Source organism: Prenolepis imparis, unplaced genomic scaffold, assembly GCF_030444845.1.
Source record: "Prenolepis imparis isolate NDT839.2.m4 unplaced genomic scaffold, iyPreImpa1.0 SCAF_2, whole genome shotgun sequence".
NCBI classification, from domain to species: Eukaryota; Metazoa; Arthropoda; class Insecta; order Hymenoptera; family Formicidae; genus Prenolepis; species Prenolepis imparis.
The window spans coordinates 18,545,157-18,571,609 of record NW_028141160.1 but is presented as its reverse complement, the minus strand read 5'-3'; the positions used below and the strand labels follow the sequence as shown (position 1 = coordinate 18,571,609).

The 26,453-nt window shown below is 40.6% G+C and overlaps 1 protein-coding gene across 1 annotated transcript; it reads left to right on the top strand.

Annotated features, from left to right (window-relative positions):
- The first annotated feature begins 166 nt into the window (after positions 1 to 166).
- Positions 167 to 24,924, top strand: Dnt (tyrosine-protein kinase Dnt). The gene is made up of 8 exons (XM_083031481.1): positions 167 to 757; positions 18,060 to 18,190; positions 21,021 to 21,427; positions 21,525 to 21,710; positions 21,958 to 22,096; positions 22,350 to 22,642; positions 23,083 to 23,242; positions 23,497 to 24,924. The coding sequence occupies exons 1-8, from the start codon at positions 649 to 651 to the stop codon at positions 23,743 to 23,745; spliced, it is 1,674 nt and encodes a 557-aa protein (XP_082887607.1). The 5' UTR covers positions 167 to 648; the 3' UTR covers positions 23,746 to 24,924.
- The last annotated feature ends 1,529 nt before the right edge of the window (positions 24,925 to 26,453 follow it).

Here is a 26,453-nt window from a genome sequence, read left to right as displayed (position 1 = left end):
ACAGCCGTTCGATCTCTCGGCCGTGGACCCACGACCATATAACCATCTCTGGTATATGCCAGACCATACCCTCGTAGGTGGACCTCGGCAAGACTCGGCGGCATTCGGCCGCGCTCGGTCGAACGGGCCTGCGCCGACCCCAGACGACGACCCATGGCGATGGTAGCACACAACTGGTTGTGGCTTTCACGAGGCAAGGCACGCCGCGCGCTCTCTCCGTGAGAGCATTCCGCTCCGCTCGCAGCACATTCCGCGTCGCTCCGAGGTCTCCGTCGTATGCTCGATACGCGCTCGAATATCGCGCCGAGGAATACACCGAGATATCGGGCCACGGGGACGAGCTCGTACGCTCGTGGGAGTGTCCCTCCGGTTGTGTTCGACGCGAGCTGTCAGAGAGACAAGTCCGGCGTGTTTTATTTTCCGGAGTGCTCCGGAACGAAAAAAGGAGCGCGCTTTCGAGGCGCGGCGTGTCACGTGCACGCGATCCTCGCCTGCACGTGACGTTCCCGCCACCCCCGCGAGGAATTTGCATCGCAGCGCGAAATATGAAATACCGCGCGTAAAACACGCGAGTGTTGGTGCGGATGCTGCTCGACTCTCGAGGCCGTAAATATACTCGAGTGAGAACGTCACGTGGCGGTCAACACGATGTTCCTCTGGCAGCGACTAGCGGTGCTGCTGCTTCTTGTTACCGCGCGACCAGTCGCGAGTTACTTCAATCTCTTCCTCACGCAGATGGAGGTCCACAAGCTATTGGGTAAGTCGTGTCTTTTCTTAATATTTGTAAGACTTGTAAGATTTGTGTAAGATGACGAAGAGATGAAAGTAGGAGGCTGTTTGCGTTCAACTGTTTCCGCTCGGCGATTGTCTTATTACGTCGAGTTGCTTTTAACAAATGAATGCTCCGATAAAAGAGTAATCAGAGTTTGCGATAGCTTTTGTTGTTTGCGTACATTCGTTTAAATCAAACACAGATTGGCTCTTCTTGAGTAATTGTAATATGATGTTTTGTTGATATTCAGTTTTTATCAGTGTTTAATTCAGTTGTATATATTGCAATATCAGCATTATTTGCAATGTTGTTATAATAATCCATACAGCAATTATAATTGAGAAAAATTAGAGAGAGAATAGAATTATTTGAAAAGTTTGAGTGTATTAAGACAATTGAAAGTCAATATTCTTACTGCATTCAGTTGCTTTAGACATATAGCTTCAAACTTATCTCGCTTTCTGTGCGAGATAATAATATCTAATGAAAGAGCGAAAAAAGACAGTCGTATCATTGTTTCGCACTGCACGATGAGACATATTAATATATTTTAAAGAGTGTGCAATAAGAAAGAATTGATACAGTCAATAAATTTACGAAACTTTGAGCACTTTTTCCTAAAAGAGATTTTTATTTTAAAGTAATATACCTACATGTATTATATGTATACTGCTTAAAACCAATATGACATCCTTGAGTTTATATTTCAAATGGAGTTTACTTAATAGAATTTAATAGAGTTTAGTAGAATTTAAATTTAAAGCTAATCGCAAAGATATATGCAAAAAATTGGAAAGATAATCTTCCTCAACTTAGAGTTTTACTAAAGTAAATTCTAAATTCTATTTGAAATAATAAAGCAATTTAGTTTGGTTAGAAAATAAACTTGAACGTTTCAAAATTCATATAAGAATTTTAAATATACGAAACAGAGTTTACGCTTTAAATACTATCGTCATTCCAATATTTGTCTATTGTGATAATTTGTTGTCATATTTTTTTAATATTGATCTTAATTTGCTTCTCACAGATTCAATACTCTGTACTATTTCGAATATTATTCCTTATTAGTAGTATATTACATATTTTTCTACATGTTGTGTACATTTTTTATAAAATAATGATTAAAAATACAATTTGCAATTTTATAGTAGAAAACACGATATTTAAATGTCAGATAAATAATAAGGCAACTAATTTCATGTCACGCATATAATTCGACTCTGTCTTAGAAATAACACAACGCATAATAGAATGGGGGAGAGTTATAAATAAAAAATATTCAATCTAGCGTGCAAAAAGATATTATTTAACGAGCCGTATCAACTGTGTAACAACATGAGAACGCAGAGAGAATTACATCTTATATCTTTAATCATATAATGACATTAATTTCTTTCGAGTTTCTTTACGTGTTAATCAGATCCGTTCGACGAGAGTAAAACGTCGCACTTCATTCGTTTCTCATCTCTTCGCTGCACGGTAATAACTTCAGGTGTACGTGAAACCGGTATAATTTCAAGTATAAATCCGGTTAGGGACGAACCGAGAACAGGAAAATTGGCCGTCACGCATATCTTGTATCGGATATTCCCTTTAGAGGCGATCGTTTTCCACTTTGTAGTTATTCCCGAAGTACACACAGCACGCGCAATTATCAGATAAGACTGTTAACGACGCATTATCGATAGTGATTTAATCTAAACGGGAGCGATGTTATGTGACGAACGAGATTATACCGCGACGAGGTAACGAGCGAACGAAATAAGGTCTATTTATTAAATCTGCGCGCGTGTTACGTCCGGAAGATTAACCGCCGTCGAAAATCTGTATATGGACTAGTAGTATAGTAGTTCGATAAGTATTATATTTAGTACGCGCACGGATTGTAATAATTGAGTATTGGACATTGAATAATCGCTGATGTCGACGGTTCGAGTATTGCGCCAAGCTTTAAACTGTCCGATAAATAAATTGCTACCACTCACGCACCGATTTCATTAGCTACGCATCCCGTAATTGAAGCGTCGCGAATCGTGACGCATAATCATCGGGCATCAATAGATGGGAGAGTGGAATATCGCGAAGCCATGTATTTATCTCGATGCTATAGGTTCGTCACGAGTTTTGCCGGAGATCGTTCTGAATTGTTATTTCAGAGAATCTTTTAATTATATTTGTGATTCTGTCTGTGAATCATTTAAAAAAGCCGAATTACTCGGAGAGGTAAACTGGAATATCTGAAAGGAATATCAAAGGAAAGAGAAATATCAAAAGTCGGACGTTAATTTTCTGTTCCATTCGTTACCATTTCTTACTTTCATGCAAAGTTGATTTTATTGAACACAACATGGTTTCATACGATTTCTATTCTTACGAATTGGATCGCGGATACGAAGTGTCGAATCTCAATTATACTTCTCCATTATACTTCTATATTTTGCGGTAGAATAATTATCAATTAGAAAGATTTTTTATTAGAAATAATAAAAATATGTAATTACATATTATATAACATTTGCCACATAGCTAATTTTTTGGAAAAAAAAAATTGGAATGTACGCAAATTCGATTTATAGATATTATTGATGCAGAAATACATTTTTAACATGATCAAGAGAAACGGTAAAATCTGCGTGAGAAATTATGGCGTGCATTTAAGAAATTGCGAATAATCAAGTTTTATGTAATTCATCTTAAAGGTATACACGCACGTTTAAAAACACAAAGAAAACCTTCGTGCTCCGTTCTTCGAGTAATCCTGCCATTACCTGGCTGCCATCCATCGAGCGCGATAAAACCGTTCCTTCTTTTCTCGATCTGTGTCCGGCTGTTCCATTCTCACGCTTTCGATTTTCTCTTTATCGCCCTCCTCTCACTTGTGTGCCACGTTAGTCAAAAATCGTCGCGCCGGAAACGAATGGGTGCCACTCGATGGCGCGGGCGCGGACTTTCCAATATTTCCTCGATAACTTCCACAGCAGGACGGATAATTCGTTTCCGGACCGTTGAGCCGCGAAAACCATCCGCCTCGTTGCCTTCTCTCGTCGTCGCCGGGGCACGAAGGGGCAACGGGGTATATAGGGTGACGCGCGGAGATTTCGTGCGACACCTGAACCCGCTCGAGGACTCTCTTCTTTCCCCCGAGAAAAGTGCATTCGCGCGTGGGATTGCGCGTTTCGTCGCACGCACGATTCTCGATCGAGCACGTTTCGCACGTGTCGAATCGCACGCGGGAACGTGAATCGCGATTTTTCATCACGTTTATCCGAACGAAGCGCGACACGCGCTATGTCGATTCGTGGGACACACTTCGATCGGCAAAGAATAGCACTTGATTGAGGAAAATTGAGCAAAATTAAGATCTGCACGGATAATTGAGACACGTGACTAATATATTTTTTTTTTCTTATCGCGAAATGGAGATTTTATTATTGAATTTTATTACATTTTATTAAAATATTGATGGGTGTAAAATGTTTTTTTTAAATGTTTTTTTCACGATGATACTGAGATATAGCGATACGTAAAATAAAATTGCATAACAAAAGTAATATTGTATGCATGTAAAATGCAACGACTCTACGCGGCGAATTGTATCGTTTTCACTTTAATAATTTATATTGCAGCACGAATAAGGCGTCGGAGACGCGATATTGAACGTTTAAATCACGCAAATAATACGTTGTAATTAAAGATCAAAGATTTATGATTGCACACAAAATTGCATTTGCCATATAGCAGAGTTGCAATTGCATTTGGCCATATCGTTAATTGTAGCTTTGTGTATCTGCCATAATAACATCGTTGACCTCATTGCAACGTACGGGGAATCATGATGTAATAAAGTCTGTAGAATTAAATGATAGAATTAATAATACCAAATTAATGTCATCGGTACTATTGTTGTTATAAACGTTATAAACTTTTTTCTTGAAAAAGGATGTTTTGACTCATCAATATTAAACGATATATTGGTCAACTAGATTTGAAGCGGATAATATCAGAAAAGCTTCTAATTAATATAGTCTCCATCATTAAAAAATTTTTATTTCCTCCAGACTTTTTAATTGTCCAGGCAATAAGAGAGAGAAATTTAAAAGATTAGAAAAAAAAGAAATAAATGTCTTTTAATTAAAAATAGGTTGACTATAAAATTGACATAAAACTGAAAATAACTATCTTTGAAGTGGAATATATAATCGATGTCTCTGTATTCAAAGAATGCGTAAACTATCGCGGATACGTGCGCGAACAGCAGTTTGTAACAGCGAGATGCGAATATAGAATCAGCGAGCAAATACGGCGCGACGTACCAATTTAACATAAATAGATATTAATAGACATTCCAACCCGGGTGGAGTCGCATTCTTCGAAGTTCACGCAGTCTCGTTGGGTTCGAACCGCGCGCGATGCTCGAAACTTGCATATCTATTCGTTCGAAAGCCAAAGCCGAAGCCGCAATATATGATTCGAGAGCGAGGCAGACACACTCTCTCGTCGATATATATACCTACGTGCGGTTCCGACTGACAACGTGATAAGTCATTGTACCGTTTTCAATCATGACTCCATGTCGATATGACGACGGGTCCCAGTCGGAGTCGGAGTCAGAGTGTTGTCGGAGGAGAGGGAGCCCGTCCTTCGTTCCTTCTACGAAACACAGCAGTAAATTTCTACGTCTACATGACTGCGCGAAAGCCACCTCGACCTCTTCGTTCGCAGAGGAAACCACTCGCGGCTTGGCATTATAATATACGAGAGGCGTAATAAAATATTATAACGAGGTCCTTGTTAAACGTCGGCGGCGGCGGCGGTGGTGGTATGGGGAGTTGCAGGACCGGCTCTAGTTTGTTTAGACAACGAATAATCGACACAATCGATCCTCTTCGTTTTACACATGCGGCCTCTCTCTCTCTGCCTCTCTCTTTCTTTTCCTGCCTTGGTACCTTACGCAAGTCTTTTTTCCTACCTTCTTCCTTTTATCGCTTTCTCGTTTAGATCCTGGTAGAAGGGGCCAGCCCTCAGATGGCCCCTTCGATACACACCGATTTTGAAACGGCCCTTGTGCCTCGCAGCCGGTGCAGGTCCGTGCTTTTCGAACCGTATATGTAGAACGCAGGGAAGGTTTCCGATTTCCGTATTCGCTCTATACGCAGGGTTTCCCGTTTCTTCCGCCTGGTTCTTCCATTCCATCCATTCGCGATCGGGAAATCGATCTCGATCGTGAGCGTTCTTCTGATCGGTTATACCTACCTGCTCATAATCTGACGACGACCAAGATGAAGGAACAATCTCGATGGTATTGAAATGTATAAGCGGGGCCGATCGGTCGTTGTATAAATTCCCCGCCGTAATGGCGGTCGATAAATTGCGCCAAGAAAGCGGTAAGCAGGTGGTAAAGACACAGTCCTAAAATTTGGGACTTATCTGGAAGCCCCGTACAGGGGCCCCATACACACGACGTCCTCGCGCGCTACGTGAGATCGTGTGGCGTAAACTTGGATAAGATAAGACAGAATTCCACCGGTGCCAAATTACATTCTTCTTTCTCCGATTTCACGCCGTCCGAGACGTAAGGCGTAAGGTAAATTATGTTTAATCGCCGATCGATTCTCGCGATCGTGTTGCTCGTCGTGTTTGTCGTCGTCGTCAGACACCTCGGTAGGATGATCCTCCGTTTCCATTTACATCTATTCCTCGATTTATTCCTGACTCTCGCTCTCGGCTTTCTCGTGTCATCATTTTAATACGTTCACCGTATCATTTTGTTGCGTCGTAAATTATCTGCGCTATTTTGCTCCCTTCCGGATCGATTTTCTTTCCCGCTTGACAAGTCGCTTTACCGACTATAAATTCGATTCGATATTTCCATTCCCGTCTTCTCTCTCTCTCTCTCTCTTTCCATTACATCGTATAACGCTCAGACCTGTAGTAGAACGTAATAGAATAGACGCAAAATAGCGCAGGTAATTCACTATTCCCTCGTACTTTTTTAAAGAATGTATTCTTTGAAAAGGGTACAATAAGATTTTTTCACGTGCTGATTTTCTAAAATTTTTAAATATTTTATTACGTATAAGTGTCAGAACATTGTCTAAATTAAATTTATTATTCTTTCAAAAACCATATGTTTTTTAAAGGAATTGTATTCTTTAAAAGAGTACAATAGAATTTTTTTCTCTCTTTCTCTCACAACACGCGCAATATTTTCTAATTATTTTTTAATACTTTTTACATTGTATAAATGTCAGAGACATTGTTAAAGTAATAAATTTTGACATTTCCATTTTACATTTTTATTTTAAAGAATCGATTAAATTTACTCGTAACCTAACACAATGGAGCGACGTTGTGCAAAATTAATTGAACGACAAATACGTTAAACTACGCCGATTTGAACGAGCGTCACCCGTCACAATGCCGTGTCAAAACACGAAAACAGCGTACCTACATTCGGACAAACTTACGCCCGAGGCGTCCCTACGTTCGTGTGAGTCCGGCTCGGGTCCGACCTTAGCTAGTTAAGGCCTGACAGGCCCATCTTGATGTTACCCGTGGAGTGGGACCGCTTCAAAGGCCTCGGCCGGGGCCCCGTGAAAACGTTTATGCTTATACAATGGCGTAGCGATTGGTGTGGCTGGGTAGCGATGCGCGATAACGATATATATATATATATATATGTTTTATTAATCGAGGGACGAATCGATGAACTCCGCGACAAGAGGCCGATCGGTAGCGATAAATATTGTGACGCGTCGTCTGAACGTTGAGAAACGCGTGGGAACGAAAACACAGGACCGTAGATTTATAATGATCGATGTGCGCGCAAAAAAAAAAAGAAAAGAAAAAGAGCGCGTGACGCGCAACGATGCTGTACCGACGATGTATCTATCTACATGCGCGGATGACAGAGAATGATGGGGTTGGTAGACGCAGGAAACGCGCGTATACGCGTGCACGATTTCAGGGATGGACCGGGCCCGGACGGATGCTGCGCCCGTGTCCGCATCAATCTTCGGCTCCTCGTTAAGATCCGCGCCTTAACTTTTCACTTGTGTGCGAGCTGGTTCGCTCGTTTGGCTTCGTCTAACGTATGTGTTTCAGGGCCGCGGCTTCGATCGTATTGGTGCATTTACATGAGATGCCGTCGAGATAGAAGAAGCGGAACCCCCGTGGATTTTCTTTCCAAAAAGAGAGGCAAAAAGAGAGAGAGAGAGAGAGAGAACCAATCCTCACTATCTTGTGTTTTATTTATTTTGGAGCTAAGGAAGGAAATCCTGGAACGCATAATCTCTATCCTCTGTCGAAGTTTGATACTTTTGGGCAAGATACTTTTAGTGTTATCTTTTTCTGGCGAGAGATGATATTCGAGCTTTGACAAGTCAAATTCCTTCAAGGCTCAAATAATGCCATCTCACACTTTCTTCATCGAAAAGAAACGGAGGACAGATTTCCTTGAAAACCTTTAGAGAAGTTATCTACTTCCGTTTCGTATGCTGTTTTTCTTGGGAAGATTATTTTATCTTAAATTGATCCGTTCTGAAATATGTCTTTTACATTTTTCAAGTAAATAATTTTTACAATTAAATAATTTTTTTATGGCAGTTTTAAAATATCAATGCGCATTATGTATTCTGAATATATATCAATATTTATTATTCACATTAACTTCCAAATTATTTCTTTGCATTGCAATCTTTGTACGCTAAAGTGCAATCTGTAGTTGTCAAATTGGATAGCACCATCATTCGAATCATCGTATAATGGAATTGATCTCTCGCAGAGACCTCGTTTGTCCCGGGAGATTTCAAAGACGCTGTTGCGTAGAGCGAAACGAGTGCACCCCAGTTCTCTCCCAGAGCTCTTACAGAAGGAGCGATATCTCTTTTCTGTCGAGAATTATTACAGAGAGAATGAGAGAGAATGAGAGAGAGAGAGAGAGAAAGCAAAAAGTCTCTCGGGAGAACGCATTTGTGCGGGATATTTGCCGCGAAGCGATGCCTTTGTTGGTCCCAACATTTCCTATTTCTCGAAATGTAGAACGCGCTCTCTGCAATTCTTTGATCTTACTTGGTTACTTTGCTCGGAGTTGAAAGCGCTCTAGAAATAATTAAAGTGCTGCATTTTTTTAATGTACACCGTAGTCTATTAAAGTAGTTGATGCTATTCGAGCAGTCTGAGCGAATATCTTCGCGATGAAAAATTTTTATAATATTTTATGTCATTCGTGTGTACAATACATATTAATGAATGGGAAGAATTTGCAGATATCGAACAAGTCGATATTAACATTTAATTAAATTCGAAACTAAAAAGACCGAGAGAATTTCATTCAAATTTAAATTTCAAGAGATGTGGCACATTTTACGCCGATTTTATTTTAAAATAATTAAGAGTCGCGGGGCTCTCTCCCTCCGAACTGTCCATTACTTGGTCCATTGCTTCTCACGAACCGCAATATCCATCAATTTTTCGTCGTTATCCTCGCGGGGAATCTTTTAATCCTCGCTCGCGCGCGAGCCCGGCTGCAACTTCGACCCTGAGCGAATCCTGAGTGACAGGATCTTAACGAGCATCTGCTCCTCCAAAATGAGTCGCCGTCTCTCTTCGAGTCCTCCGTGGAAAATATCCAGCGCATTCGAAAGATATATACTATCGATAGATAGGACAGACCTTCTTCAAGTTCAATATTAGAACGTGATTTCTCCTCATTTCGATAGATCGCATATTCGAATCTTTATGCATTCGCTCCGGTAGTAAAACTACAATCCTGTCGAGAGAAAATATTTTTCTAACGTCTATTCGATGCGAAGTGGGAACCATCGGGAACCCTTACTGAGAGTGACTCAACAAAAGTCACTCACAAAGTGCGAACCTGCTTTCTTGGACCTGCAACAGTTTTGTTAAATCGTCCTTAAATCGGCTCCTTAAATCGTTCTTTATCTTTCTTTAAAAAAAAAGGGTTATTTTTTAAATTTCAACTTTTACCTGCAAAAAAAACATGGAATTATTTATTCTTTTGTGTCGTCCTTGACGTATAGTGATAAAAAATTCCAGCTTAAAATAACGTCGAACTATACAAAAGTAATTGTATGACCTCGTCTATTCTTATCCGGACATTGTATCTTGACGTTCGCTTTAATACATCCGTCCTGTTTGTATAAAAAAGAATTATGATTTAATGCGGACTGTCGGCTCCGAAAATATATTTCGGTACGTATTAACATATATTTTTTTTTCTTCTTCAATCAAATATCCCGTCCCATCGAGCAATTCTTTCGATGACTCATCATCATCCGTTGCGCGTCTTAATAAAAATAGAACTCGTCGAACTCGGGCCGTGCATTACCAAGGTTTTGCGTTTCGAGTGTCCTGTCGTGTTCCATGTCATTCTGACAGCAGATGGAATTCCGAGCGTGTCCCTCCAGTTATCGGCCCATCGGCGCCAGGAAGAGAAACACGTCGAGGGATCCCCTTAAAATTTCGATGCCTGCGGTCTGGAGATGCCATCTCTCGTTCGTGGTCCCTCGGACCCCACAGCGGGGGACGCCGTCCACTTTTTCTTACGTCCATCGTATATGTTTTTTTTTTTCCTTTTTCCCTCTTTCTCCCTTTTTTTCTCTCGACAGTCTTGTAGGAATCGTTCTCCGGCAAACTGCAGTGATAAATCGCGCGTGACAATCGCTCCTTGCTGCCACCGAAGAGTCCTTCGGGAAGATTGATTCCTTCGGAGGCGTCGCGAGAAGGGAGATGTTCGCGAAACACGTGTATTCATAAGTCAGTTTTTTTTTCCCCCCCCATAAAAGTCGGAAATATTTGATGTATCCTTTTTTTGACGCGAGACGAAGGAAATAGAAACTATTTTTTTTTAAAGCAATCCGTGATTTACATCCAATTTTACATCACAATTCGAGAATAATATTTAACGTCAACTCTGTAATAACACAAAATAAATTTGATTATTGTTGGTAGAAATTATAGACATGTTTTTATATAGAAAAGCACAAAATATATCTTATGTATTTAAATTAAAAATCAAATTAATCAAAAACTAATATAACTTTTAGATCTTGCATTTATCACAAATAAAAATATAGGAATTGTATCGTCCAATATTAATCATATATAACATCACATATAGCATATATAATAATCCTACATCAAAAGATCTCTTTCTCTCTGAAAGGTTGAATGCCGTTAATGAAACCGTATCAACGGAAAAAGGATCTCGGACAATCGGAAAGCGTTCTCTTTATGCAATCAGGAAATAAAGCGGAATAATCGCGCGACGTGACATAGCCGACAGTTGGACAGATTAAATCCGTAGGAAGCCGTTCGAGACGGATTTAAAAGGTTCACGCGGATCCGTTCCTTCGACTCTCGACATCCTCCTCGCGCGGTCTCTTAACGAGCACCTTCGATTGCGCGCGAACGTACCAGAACGAGAGACGGAAAGAGAGAGAAAGAGAAACGCTCGATTCTGCGTCACGATAAATCCAGTCGTCACGTAATCCTCTTCATGTCCGAGTCCTGATTGCCAGCTAGTGCGACCATATGTCGTCCCCGGCGCTCTGCGACGACGTCTCAATCAACCCACCCATCTGTCAACCCCTATTTAGTCGCCTCGACGGCCGGTGTCCGATATATAACGACGTGCGCTGTGCAATCGCATATCTCGTGCGAATGCGCGAGGGGGTTCGGGAACGCCTCGGGAACAATATTATTTTAGCTCCCGATGTCGGAGAATCACGTCCTGGCGTTTGCTTTGGTTCCCGTTCCGCTACTATTCTCTCTTCTCCTCCTCTCCTCTACTCCCCTCTCGACAAATAAACCTAAACCACAGTCGTTATGTATGATGCATCGCTCCGGAGGATCCATCCGGGGTCTATTCCGCGCCGCGGACGCGCATTGTTCTCGCGGATACTCGCCACTTTTGAATATAACCGAAGCAAGAATGGGCTTCTGATCATAATGGATGACTCGCGATTTAATGATGAATAACATATTTGCGAAACGCGCAAATAATATCGCCGCTGAAACGTAAACGGAATTTATTTCACACGGTAGGAATCATATTTGTTGTAGGAAAAAATAATTTTTCATCGAAGAAATAACGCCGATGGCGCGAACTTTTTTTGTATCGATACGGGATATTCAATTTCCTTCGCGAAATTTAATCGAAAATAGTTTTCGAAAAAAAAAAAAAAAAAATGTTTGTCGACGAAATATTGCGCGTGCACCTGGGAAACTCCGTTTTTCTCTCTCAACTTTATAAATCCGTCAATATTTTACGATCGACGAACGGGATTTAACGATGTAAAGAGACACGGCTGCAGAACGATTTTTTCTTAATCCTTCCGGAGTCGAGGCTCGTATATAAAGAGCAGCTTCGTGAGGCCCGACGAATGTGGGTCCCAAAAACGGCAGCCCAACCCCGACGTCCTTTCTCCCTCTTTCCAGTTTCGCCTCCCTTTTTATCTCGGAAGCACCCCGTCTTTCTTTCTCTCTCTAACGTTATTCCGGAGTGAATTATAACTGGTGTCGCGCGAAGTTACGTCTTCCTGGATTTAACCTATGGCCCGAGGAAAGGAATCGAGGGAGTCACGTAAAGCGGAGGGAGATGAAGGGACGTAGGGAGGCTGAGAGACAGAGAGGAAGGACTCGGCGTTGACCGAAAAGGTATAGGGAACAGCAGGAGAGAGTGTACAAACGACGCTCAGAACTTGTCCAGGACTTATGGGTTATTCAGGAGACCCCGTATAGCGGGGTGTGGAAGGGGAAGAGAGGGAAGAAAGGCCGTTCGATATATGCTAAGCAGCCAACCTCTTGCATTATATATATGCGCACGTGAGTAAGGGAGTCTCCGATATGTGGGCACGATAGAGTGCGTGTGTACACAGATACGCAGGCTATCTCACAGAAGTCACGTATTTTCTTCGCTGAATAGATCATGGAAGTTGAATGGAATGGAATATAGATACAACGATATCTCGAAGGATCCGCGAACGTTTCATAATTAATAGGCACTATTAATTAAATACAGATTAAATCTATAATTTTACAATTATTGAAACAATTAGGTCGTACAAAACGAGTCTAAACTCTGATAAAAATGCATTTAACTCGATTTTGCAAGGGATTTTTAACGCCGAAGGTGGTTATTCGCAATGAGAAAAATTCGTTCAATTTATCTGCACGAAAGAGCCGCGATAGGGCGTGGTTTCTGAGGTCACCCTGTATATGCAGACACCCACGTCGTTTGCTCGCGATGGCGAAAGTGAAAAATATCCCGCGCAGCAACACGTTACACATGCGGCACCTTGCATGTGTATATGTACGTGCGATCATGGGCCTATGTACACCTATATACACGCGCGAGCGCGTTATTAGATCTCTCGGGGTAGCAGCGAGCCGGGATATCGGTGAGTACATGCCAGCTGGCGGTGAGATCTGGTCGTTAACCTCGCTCGCGCGGATCATTTTTGGAGCGCGTTAACGCCGGGGCCGGACTTTCCTCTCAGAAAACTTCGAGCTCCGGACCGCGCGAATCAGGCGGGGCGGAATTTGTCGTAAATCACCGCACGCCGGTCGTTCGTTGCACGCTGAACCCGCGTCTGCGGGAACCCAGAGTGACGTCGACTCCGCATTCGGATTCGGAATATCAAGATTTACCGCCCCTTCCGTCACTCTCGCGCGCGAGAGATGCAATTGCGAGCAACCCTCCTGAGACAGAATCCATGTCGTAAAACAGGCACCTTCGCCATCGTAAAGTTGACGTTCCTAAATCATCTATAAAATTAAAAAAAGAAAATGACGTACAAGCACGAGGTCTTTGTTATTTGTGATATATATATTTATTTTTTATTCAGAAGATAATTCTTTTTTCGAAAACATTCTCACCTTTCTTCTGAAATGCTTTTTGTATCTCGTTTCATTTCTATCGCAGATTAATCCACGATCTCGTTGCACTCGTTCGCAGATCCATTCGAGAGATTGCATTCTCCTGTTAACCTGTCGTTGGTTCACGCTATTGATGCGTAAGACGCGACAACATGGGACGGGAGACGGGAATCGAACGAAAATCGCGTATTGTGAGTAGGCGTCGCGTAAATCCAATATTTCCTGTCCCTTCGACCTGTGCGTCTCTCTACCCTTTTGCGTTTCTCCTTCTCTCTATTTTCTCGCCCTTCGTCGCGTCACCGGTTTCAGGTCCCCCGGCTTTTAAGAACCTCGTCTCGCCACGGGAGGATCTCGTTATACGCGTACCGGATTTCATATTCGGAAGGTGTTGGGTTTCTGACCCAAAGAGCCCCTTGAGTCCCCGCCTGGGTCTCTCTCCCTTGAAGGCGACTCTGCGTGGTCTCGCTTCAAGGCTCGGATCTTTTGCTCGACCAGCCTGCGAAGCTGCACCCGTCAGCCTCGTTCAATACCGTATTTTGACAGCAGGGGACACCGCAGAATTTCGCGGACGGTTTTCGCGCCTTTGCACGATTCGCATGCATCCGCTCGTTTCATTCATTCGGTGTTCGTTTTCATATTCGTCTCATAAGCATGATTGTTCTTTGCATACTTGCTTTGGAGATGTCAATTTAAAAGTCACGAATATGTAAGATTTCTCCGGATATTCTTGAATAGATCTTTATTGATATTCGCATTTGGCAATTGATGTTTAAAACAATGGAAAAAGTGCAAAATTATATATAGAGAAAAATTCTGAATTTGACAGATTTTGTTATATAAAATTCATAAGAAATTTTTACGCATAATATAAATATTTTCTTCACTTGTTCTTTAATTATTTGCGGACCTATATCAATTTTTATGCGAGAATTTTACAGATATCTTTACAAATTTTAATATTTACTCTTCTAATTTCTTTTTAGTTTTTAATTATTTAAAGTGATAGATTGTAATATCTAAATTATAATGTTTAATCTTATTAGAAATAAAGAATATTTATTTTATTAAGATGAAAAATCATCTCAATCTCATTTAGAGAGATTGCGCACACGAACCTTTATTCTAATACTTCACTGTCTTAAACACGTCTTATCCTCATCCCCTGGCGTCTGCTCTATTATTCGGCGAGCTTTACTCGTCAACGTGGCTCAATGCCGTATTTTGACAGCGCAGCATACCGTGGCGTGTGAAATTTCTTCGGTTGCACTCGTACCTCGCCATTTTTCTTTATACGTCTATTCGCCCCTTTAAACGAAAGTAAAAAGTACTCCTTTAGAATTATTGCGTCTCTAGACAGTACTAGTAGTTGAGCAAGCTGGAGATTGTACCGCAGTGAGAGATGGTTTGCTTCGAACAGCGTGAAATATTCAGGATATCGTATTCTTATGTATGGAGTGTCTTGCGAGTTCTAGAATAATTTTTTCCTATTCGTCGTTTGTCTTTTTCACCAGTTTAATTTTTAACGTTACGTTTTTTTGTGCGATAAAGAAAGTATTTCAAGAATTTTGGGATAGTTACAAAAGAGTTTTGCGTTTCGATAAAAATTCTTGAAATTTAATTTTCAAGACATATTTTTAATTAAGGTACCTCATTTTAGCGTCATTTTATCTCATAAAAAATGAAACTTTATATAATCTTTTTTATGATATATAATCTTTTTATTTTAATATCATTTGTTAAAAGATATATTTATAAATATATATAAATAAATATATAAATATTTACTATCATACTCTCGAATAGCCAAATTTGCCGATGATCCAGAAGCTTTCCTTTCTTGTTATACCTGATGCAATTTTCTCTCGCGAAAGTGGCAATAATTCGCTATTCGGTCCAGTGGATACGGTAATCGGTAGTTTGTGTAGGACGAGATGCGAGTAGGTGCGAGTTCTGCGAAGGAAGGTACCCTGACAGAATCCCTCACGACAATTGTGTCTGGAAGCAGTTGCAAGGGTCGACGCCTTTACTGAAAGGGCTTTTTTCCCTCTCTTTCGCTTTTAGGTTCTGTCCTTCTCCTTTGTCGCCGGCCTCGCACTTCTCTGGCTCGCGCGCGGTAGGCATAGAGGACATCAAAAGAACCTTTGGTGCTCGTCGACCTGCTTCCACCCGCTCGCAAAATTCCCGCATAATCGCGCGGGAAGAGTGCCGAAGAGGCTGATGCCACCCTTCTCGGTTAGATAAGAGGCGAAATGCAAGCTGCGATAACGAGGTCATAGTCGGAGCGTCATCGACGCTCTTACAGGGGGATGGGGTAAAGTTATCTTTGATGGCGGAAGGATTACGCTTTACCTTCCGACGTGCGGGAGTGAAGTGGACTCTGTGCCGGATTAACGATCGTGAAAGGCTCCCTTGAGACGTAGAATATATATACGCTCGCGAATTGGATTATCATCTAGTAGGAACATACCGAGGCGCGCGCAATTAATTATCTGTCTGGTCCGGATGTTTATCCTACTGGGATTGAGTCGTATATTATTCGTAAAGCAGTGAATTTCTAAAGGGGCAATGTAACAATATTGTTTGCCGTTTACGTTCGAATTCGCATTCGTATTCAAAGGCATCGAGCGCATCTGCCGTTCTTCTGTTGGCCTCTGTTGGCTTCTTTCACGCCACTTTTGAAATTTTAGGGAGAAATCGATTTTTGCCGCAGGTAGTTGGGCCTTTCAGAGAAATCGGGATAATTATTCTCGAAGGAAAATCCGTGCGCGCGACCAGTTCGGTCCCTCGTGCTTTTTACGACGATTCTCTTTTGCCACGACACAGGGATTCTCACATGGGACAGGAGCGAGAGAAGAAACCCGGGCCGTAGAAACGACCGAGGTACATACACCGAGGTCGTGAGTGTACGATATCTGATGCAGAAAACCGGCGAAGGCCGGAGGGAGTGCGGGGGCAGAAGGGAGAAAGGAGATTCGCCGAAGCGGGCGAACTGAAAGCAAAGACACGACCGCGGGGGCAGGGTGGCGCATTGTCTTCGGGTGACTTAAAAATCCGACTCGTGCCTCGTTAAGCACACGCTATCAGATACAGCCGCAAAGGATAGACTCCCTCCTCTCCGAGAAGGGAATAACACGACGCGCGTCCGTGTCCTGGTCCCTTCTTTACGGTGGGATTCTTCTCCGATACTCCACCTTCTCGCCCACGTAATCTTGTAGCTCTCAACCTTCGCCTCGGTCGGGTCGTCCGGTAGCATAATGTGTGCTAAGTGTGAGCCCGATGGGACGGGCGAGAATTTAGCAAAGCGAATATGCGCATCACGAGGCAATTTGTTGCTCCACTTGTGTCAAGTATTTCTTTGATGTCTCTGCAGATGTTAATTATTCGTGTGTGTTTAAAGATAATTAAACGAAACGGATTTTTTCTTTTCTGAGAGAAATTTTATGTATTGATTAAAAAATGTGATTTATATTGTAAATGTATTTAATTATTAGTTTTTTCGAATTAAAAAATAAGTGAAAACAACAGTATATTTTGCGAGAGAGAAATTAAACTTTTTATCTTAATATTTGCAGCGAGAAAAGAATAAATTCATTGTAAATTATTGAAGCAAAAACACAACTGACAATTCAATTCCAGATTCGTTTTCGCCTGTTCTTTTTTTTTAGAATAAACAAAGAGAAATATGAGAAGAAAAGAGAGAGAAGAACTAAGTTTCTCTCATATTCCATCTTATGCAATTTATATTCACTTTTGAAAAATTGGTCTTTACTATGCAGATGTAGCAGATTTATTATGCAAATTTAAAATTACTGTATTCTGTCTCTTTATTTTCTTACTTTCTGAAAAGTTTCCAACTTTTTCATCTGCTATTCAAATTCTTCAAACCTTTATATCTGCTATTGATAATGATGATAATTTCTAAAACACTCTGTTTTATATAATTTTCTCTTTTAATATTTGTCAAGTTTTCGTGACGTTTGATATATGCGAGTGAAGCTTTTAACGCAGGAGTCACGGCATACATCATTCTCGTAGATTTGTGAGAGAAACACACGCTATGTTAATCATACTATGAGTGAAGCCGAATGAGTCACATCCATTCGTATATTAAATAGTTTTTATGTTACTGAAGCAGTGCATTTGAGGCAAAAAAACCGGCGAAAAAATAAATATTCCCTTTTTAAATACAATGACTAACGCTAAATTAATTTAATAAATTCCAAAAAGCGAGTATATTATATTAATTAAAATAAAACTGACAAAAAGATATACACACATACACATGTGAATTTATATGTATAAACGTATGAAAAATTGAAATAAATTGTTACGTAATTTTTTTCAGATCGAATAATGCATAAAATACTGAACTTGTTTATTCCAGGACTGTCAAATGCAGAATTATTTTATGTCAAGGAGGGCGTTATAAATGAGTATGCTGTGAAATTCGTTGTTCCTGTACCGGCGCAGCTTCACAAACTCCACTTTACGTGGGAAAATCTCGCTGGTAGACCGGTAAGTTTTCTTGCAGAAAAATAATACAAACATTAATTTTCCATTCTCCTATACGCACAGAAACTTTTACGCAGACTGTATCGTAAAAAATGTCAATAATAAAAATGCAATGAAAATATAAAAATATGAGAAGATAAAATGCACTATTATTAAACATTATTAAACATATACATAGACATTGAAAGCCCAAATTAATTTACATTAATTACACGGAAATTCTCGTGAAGCAAAAAACTTTAAAACAACGTTAATCGTAAAATACTTATTGTTAGAGGGGTCCAACTTGACTTTTGTTAAGACATATAACGCGAAAAGCGTTATATATCTTTGAAAGCATATAATAAAATGAGCATAAAATATAATGATGTGTCGAGAACAAGAATTACGCGCGTACAAGATATTTACGCGCACAATATTCTCAGCAAGTGCCTCCAGTGTACTTATTTGCGTTCTCTTAATTTTTCCGCCATTCCTCTCTTCGTGCTTCCTCGCTGGGATTAAAGTCGCCCTCGTCTGAAAAACGCTGAAATTGCTCGTTAACGTAGAAATTCGCGTCACCACATGCGTAAGACACTTCGGCGACGATCCTCGTCCGACAGAATCTCAGCGAGCGTTTCTTCAAGGTTCAAGCGAGATTGCACCGTTCGAGAGATCTTTAGTCGATCTTTATATATTCGTGTTTCTCTCGTGTCTCTGTGAGCGCGCCGTACTTAACAGGATTATCGAGGCATATCGTTCCTTTCCGTTTCTCAGGTTCTCAGCACGTCGCAATGGCGTAAACTTTTCGATAAATAACGAGTGAAGCATATTTTACCTGCGGAAAATACTTGAGATATACCCAGAAAAGGATTGAGTGATACGAATTTCGTTTCCTTTTTTATTAATTGGAGACATTTTCTTCTTGTATTTCTTTTTTTACCTTCTTGCGTCTTCTTATCGTCTCGCCTTCATCTTAATACTCGCGCATACGTTCATTAAAATTACCAAGAGCTGACCGATCGACTTCTGTCACTTTTTGTCCCGAATAAATAACCGGTAAGCGTCCTACCGCGCGAATTAATTTTATGTTACTCTTAATGTAACGACGCGACTAACGCGGCCCCGCGATAGTTATGACGGTGAGAATCGCGCGACTGCATATTCATGCGGGATATAAAATCGAAACCAGATTCTCTCTCTCTTTCTTTCTCTTCCTTCGTCTCCTCTGTCTTTTTCTTGCTCTCTCGTCCATGAGTCATCGGCGAAGCCTCGCAAACCGCTTCTGCTCGCCGTCGACATCCGTAGTACATTGACAAAGTGGCGGCGAAAAGTGGGCAGAATGCGGCGGGGTGTCCGATTGACTCGTTGACGATGCGCGGAAAAAAAAGGACTGATCTCTCTCCAGGAGGAGCGGGACAAAGTGGTCCATCCACTTCTTCTTTCCCAGTTGTCTCTCGGCGCGTAACCGAGGAAGAGGGACAGACAGGGGTGGATAGGAGAGGAAGGAGATGAGGAAGAGAGACTGACGAGCGACGCAAAGACATCCGTCACCTCCGCGCGACAAAACCGAGTTGGCTTGAATGATACTTAAATCCAACGGGCTGTCCGTCAAATTCCGCGAGCGGGGATCGTGCGTCTCCCGATAAAAGCGGCTCCGAATACGAACGATTGTACACGTCGAATTATTGGGAATCGGCTCGTGACGGCTTTACGATGTCATTCAATTTCATCAAATACATTGCGCGGATATTTGTATAGCGCGAGTAGTAATTTTCCTTCCCTCGCTCATCACGCGATGTCCGGCGTTGAGGTTGAAGCATATGGCGGATTCGAAAATTAACGAGAGAGGATGCGGGAATTATGTTATAGTCGCAATGGGAATATGGGAAGAATTTCTATGTGTAAAGGCGTGTACGGAAATTGACATCCTCTCTTTTTGCGGAGACAGATGAAAATGGTCGCGAACGCACGTCCCTTGCAAGGACATTTTTTTCAAGGATGCCACATTCATCACGATATGTTTATCGTGCCATCTGTCAGAAGCAGTTTACACAGTCCCCATATATAATTACATTTATCTTCTTTATTTTTCTATATACAATATATTCTCTAGACTGCTATTAATCTTATCCTTGCATTTGTATTTTGTTGTAACGTATGATAAAGTATCACTGATTGTGAGATATTCAGAGAAGAGAAATCTCATCTCTCGTCTGTCTACATTCTTAAGTGGAATCCACTAGTCCATTTGGAGGAAACTGCCTGTTGGCTGGCCGCATAGCCGCGATCTTCGCGACCGTAAAAGACCGCAGGAGAGCGGTAGATAGTAGTAGCGACAAGGCAGGGTTGACGAGGTACTCTCTTCGCGGCCAACCGAGAGAACCGATCATCACTGCGAGCTAGTAATCAGCGCTGCGAGTTCGCGTTCGTCTAGCCCGGCTTCGTTCCACTGTGGCCTTTCCTCCTCTTTCCTTCCCCATCGCCATTTTCTCTCCCCCAGTCTTGTTCTCGCACAGTCGGTCCTCCGGACTCACTTTGCTCTCGCTGAGCGCAAATTGTCTTCCGAGAATGGTATACGTTCGAGATTATATAGGAAGGTTCAACGTTCTCTTGAGATTATGACGGAGCGATGGCCGGTTGAACCCTTATGTCTTCGACATTGTCTTTCATCTCGATTGCCTTGCGATCGAGTAGTTTAGATCCATACTTATCGAACGTCTCACGCATGTATATACTTGCATTTCTCTTCTCAAGCTTTTATTCTTGTGCGAGCGTTTCTCTAAATCTTCTGTAAGTCGAACATCTCGATAATCAGCCATTAATGAGACACCGGAATACTCGATGCTTTCAGCTGCCGTACACGATGTCTGTGGATATCAGCAATCCTTCGGCGCTAAGTAGCTCCCTGAACATCTCTCAAGTCGGCGATATACCTCTGGGTGGCCTGCAGACATGGGCCTTATCGTTGCACTGCGGGCCCTACGACGCGGAGATTGATTTCAGTCTTCGAATAAACGTCTCGCTGTCGCGGAAAAACACCACCCATCTAGAATTCAGGCGGAAAAAGATTTGTCTGAAGGACAAGAGCTATACCGGTCCCGAGGAGGTCCTAGTCGCTGTCTCCGGCTCAACTACCGGCGGCCAGATCTTTTATGCGGCGATTGGTTGCGCGTGTGCAGTCATCGCGACGATTTTTGTCCTGGTGGTGATCTATTACGTGCGCAACAAGAAGGCCAGAAGACATCGAGATCCCCTTCAGTAAGCATATGTGCTGTTCTTGGATCAATCGGCTATTTTTTTTTTTTTTTTAATTTACATTGAGAATCTTTATTTATATTTATATTATGAATTCTAGGGAATCCAGGGGTCTCAGCTCCGCATGTAGCATGGAAAGAGGTGCCGGAGTCGGACCTGCGCAAACCTTTTTATCGCCGGAAACACCGCCACCTGCGTCCGCTGCCTCAGGATCGTCCTACAGAAGACTCGATGATCGTCCTAGCAGAGAACTGCACGAAAGAATCCAGGAAATTACAGTACAAAGGTGATTATTGTTTATTTTAAATATTAATACAAATAATTGATTTAAAACTTTAAAAATATTCAGTTCATAAATGTTAAATAGTTTTTTTAATTTGATTATATTGCAAATTAAATATGTTTAAAATTAATTATTTATTCATTATAAGTATTATAAAAAGAAAAATCTCTTTGATCTTCTTATAACATATCACGTGAATATATGATAAGATATAGAATAGATTAAAATAATTTGTCTTTTTCTGTTATAGATGCAGAGTACGTCTTCTTAGTGTCGAAATGGAGGGAACATTTGGACGCGTGTATAGAGGTAGTTATCACGAAGAGGGTGCATTATCCCCGAGGGACGTGCTTGTGAAAACTGCTGCCGAGCACGCATCTCAATCACAAGTAGGTTAATTTTAGTCTCTCAATGATTCATGATTCTTGAATAAATAATAGAAACTAATACGATAAATATAGGATAAATAATTATTATAAAAATAAAATAGTCGAATATATCGGTTTGATTTTATACACTTTGCCTTCTTAAATTGACAAAGCAGAATATATATATCTTTAATTGTTTAATATTTTAGAGAAAGAAATTTCTTTCTTGAAATAATCAAGAAATGTTCAAATATGACTTTTCTGTTCTGCAAAGGTGGCTCTTCTTCTACGAGAAGGTCTAGCCCTCTACGGGCTCAGTCATCCAGCATTGCTTCCGGTTCTCGGTGTCTCCATCGAAGACAGAAGCGCGCCTTTTCTGCTTTACCCGCACACGGGTTATAGAAACATGAAGAGATTCTTGCTAAGGTGCAAGTTAAGTAGCGAAGGACCTCCAAGGGCTCTCACCACGCAGGAAGTCGTTGAAATGGCACTCCAAGCCGCCAAAGGTGTACAATATCTTCACAGAAAGAGGCTCGTTCATAGAGACTTGGCTGCCAGGAATTGCGTGTACGTAAGAACAGTAAACCATTATGCATTACTTTCCCGACGAATACTAAAAGCCTTCATTAGGGTAGACATATTTTATATCCAGCAATTTAATTTTACGTACTTTTTCTTTAAATTTTTACATAGCTCTTAAAAAACTTTAATATCAGATATATCACTTTTTTTACACACACACACACACACACACACACAATATAACTTCGTATTTTATTATAAACCTGTACAAAGCTAAAGTCTCATCATGTCTCGTTACCGAATTAATTGCGCGCGTAGACTTAATAGATGTGTTACCGTAAGACTTTAATTGGTACGCTGCTGACTATTCCACTTTGGGAAAGTACTTAACTAACGACGCGGTAATGAAATTACCGTGCGATTCATGCTTCTCCGACACATACATAATTATCGTCTTAAATTAATTAATTTTTTTTACTTTTCAGTGTTGACGATGACTTAAGAGTACAGATTACGGATAACGCCTTAGCCAGAGATCTGTTTCCGCAAGATTATCACTGCCTCGGTGATAACGAGAATCGCCCTATCAAGTGGCTGGCGATAGAAAGTTTACTCACTAAGACCTTCACTACAGCTTCTGATGTGGTAAGTCACACACTGAGATATAAGTCATATGTATTCAGATTAATACGAAAACTATCAAAAAGAAAAATATTAAATATAAAATATCTCTTATCTTACCTAAATATTTTTCTCCCGACAATATATTGCTTTTTAATTTTGCTTAGTAAATTTTTTTTAAGTAATTTCAAAAATTAAAAAAAATTTTGAATTTTTAAATAATATATACATTTTTTTTTATTTTCTTATCGCACGTAATTGCATCAATTCAATTTCAGTGGGCATTTGGAGTTTTATTATGGGAGCTAACGACGTTGGCGCAACAACCTTATGTAGAAGTGGATCCTTTTGAAATGGCATCCTATCTCAGAGACGGTTACAGATTGGCACAGCCGATAAACTGTCCGGACGAGCTATTCGCAGTGATGGCGTATTGCTGGGCCATGTCAGCGGACGAGAGACCGACATTTAGTCAATTGATTACCTGTTTGCAAGATTTTCACACTCAATTAACGCGATACGTTTAATTGAGCGTGATTGTAAAAGAAATAGGACTGGACTTTTGTTAATAAGATGTTTCAAATTTCTGAACATATCGAACATTTTCTCTCGAATTTAATGTCAAAACGCCGACATAAGAAAGCGCTTTTGTATATACTATTCTAGTATTGAAGTACTTGTACACAATTTCAACATTTTATTTCAGCAATTATAATAGTTGTATGTATGTAGGATAATCGAGTCTAATGTAATATCGCATTTCTCTCTTCAAAAATTATTTAGTTAAGTATAGTTCGCTTAAGGAATAACTGTCGGCCAAAATTGAATTTAAAACAGAATAGAATTTTATTGTTGCGCGATGATTTGCATAAAGCATCAAAAGAATTTTATTGAGACGTAATATCAATAATAATTAAACATAAGATATAGAAAAATTTATTGAAAAAAAATTAATTATAATAAATCTGCAATTTTTTATTGCGGATATATCGCAAAATCTTTGTAAAAATTTAATTTTTTTACAAGTCTTTAAACTTTTTTAAACTTCGGCCTATAAATTCGACGCTTTATAAAAAGGCTTTAAAGCTCTTTGTAAGAGAGATTGATTTTATTCACAAAACACAGATATACCATAATTCTACGATTAAGTCTCAGGAATATATTTTTAGCAGTGATGTGTACGTTTGCAAAATATTCTGTGTAACGAATGAGCACAGCAGAATGTAGAAATCGCGTGAATTATTCATACTGTAAAAATTAAGACTGAATTCTCACTTATCGCGCGTTGCGCCGCGTATCTGGGCGCTCGTTCGATGTGTGATATCGCCCATGATTACCAAAACCGGCGAACATACGTCATCGTGCACTGCCACAATCCCGTTTTCGGAAACTCGTACCGCCTGTAGCGAAACGAGAAACGGCTCTCGGCGAAAATTTGAGCCATGTGATACGGCGCTTTGCTTGCCCACGTGAGTATGTTTCGAGTGTGTGCCAATATGTTTATTTTTTTGATATTTTTGTACATAGTATGTATTTACGCAATGTGTGTCCGCATATACGCGTCATCGGTGTACGCGCACATGCGTCACGCCTAAATAAAAAGAATCCCGTGTATATATAATTAACGTGTAACGTGTAAGAAAACTTATAAATGTACAAATCGTCCGGACGTGTTACGAGCACAATAAATTTCTATCTATACCGTAGGCAGCGTTGTTGCTTTTGTCCACATCCACCCTCTACTCTGACTTCACTAAAACAGCCGTAAACATTGTTTCTAGGACGAAGGGATTTCAAGCCGTTCTCCGGTTATTTCTGGCAATCCTTCGTGGCAAAAGGAAGGGCGTAAACGGAAAGAGTTTCTGTTTTCTCGGAAACCGTTTGTCAAAGCCATATGTCACATCCTAAATAAGTCTTGTAATTTGTGCGATAGCAATGCAAATGTCGCTTGAGAAAATTAACGGTGTCTCCGCGACGTCCCTGTTTAAAATATTGCAGAATATTTTATTTGTTATTTTTATATTTCTTTTATGGATCGAATTTATATTAATTAAAAAAATACATTTTTTAATTATAAATACAAAAAGATGGAGTAAACCACGTAATGAGTAAATAGAAATTTTCGATTGATATATCAACATTTTTATTAATAATTTGACAACTGTCACCGTAAAATTATTGCGAAGTCCACAAAAATAAAAAATATTTTTTTTTATTTGACAAGTTATTGCACGTAAATTTGATATTTTATGTGTACTGCAATAATGTTCATCTTTGATTATACTCGTACTATTTTTATCCGAGATTTACATTCCCATTCGCTATAAATCCACGTATTTTATGAGGTATCTCTGTATAATATTTCTGTGTGTTCATAAATAATATATGTGTGTTTTATAAAACAGAAGTGTATGTTAGACTCGAATCTACTACCAGCCGTATAATCGAGGCACACATCGATGCGCTTTTAGATGGGCTATATTAAGCCTTTCTCTCTTCCCGGTTTTCTTAAGTCATAAACCGTTTTATCCGGAATTTATGTTGTTTATTCGCGCTGCTACACGTTCGGTATCCAGGAATAATGACGCCTCGCGAAGCACGTTTTCGTGGGAGCAGGGAATGACGGCCTTGCTAACGGAACATTAATTTGCAGCATATTTACACTGTCGTCTCCGGATGATTCCCCAATAATGCGAGTCCGATTAGGCACGCTACATTAGGCGCTCCGTTTCTCCACGCTCCATCAGTGGTAAATGCGCGAGAGGGTGCCTGGGAAGCCGGAAGCTGGTAGAATACACGCGCTCGCGCATGTGTGAAAAAAAAGGGAGACATATATATTTATATAACTGAACGAGAATGATCCATCTGGGGGGTTTAATCGCGCGAGAGGAGCGACGGAAGCTCGCTTAAATGCAATTTTACGACGCGTGAAACGTCATCGATGACCACTCTTCTGCGAGAAAATTCGACGGATAGTCCGAGGAATTGGAATTAATTGCTGGTGAATTAGGAATTCTCTCTCTATATTCATAGCGGAGTCTTGACGAAGATTCGCGTCATTATGCGACTATCCGCAGCGATCCGATCTTACGAAAAGAACCTTTACGTAACGCGCGATATCCTGCGATCGTCTGACAATCCGTCGCTGCATAATTGCATCTTTGGCACGAACGAGACTTAAGTGCATTCGCAATGTTCAGCGGCACGAACGGTTAACGTCTTTAGGCATGGGTGA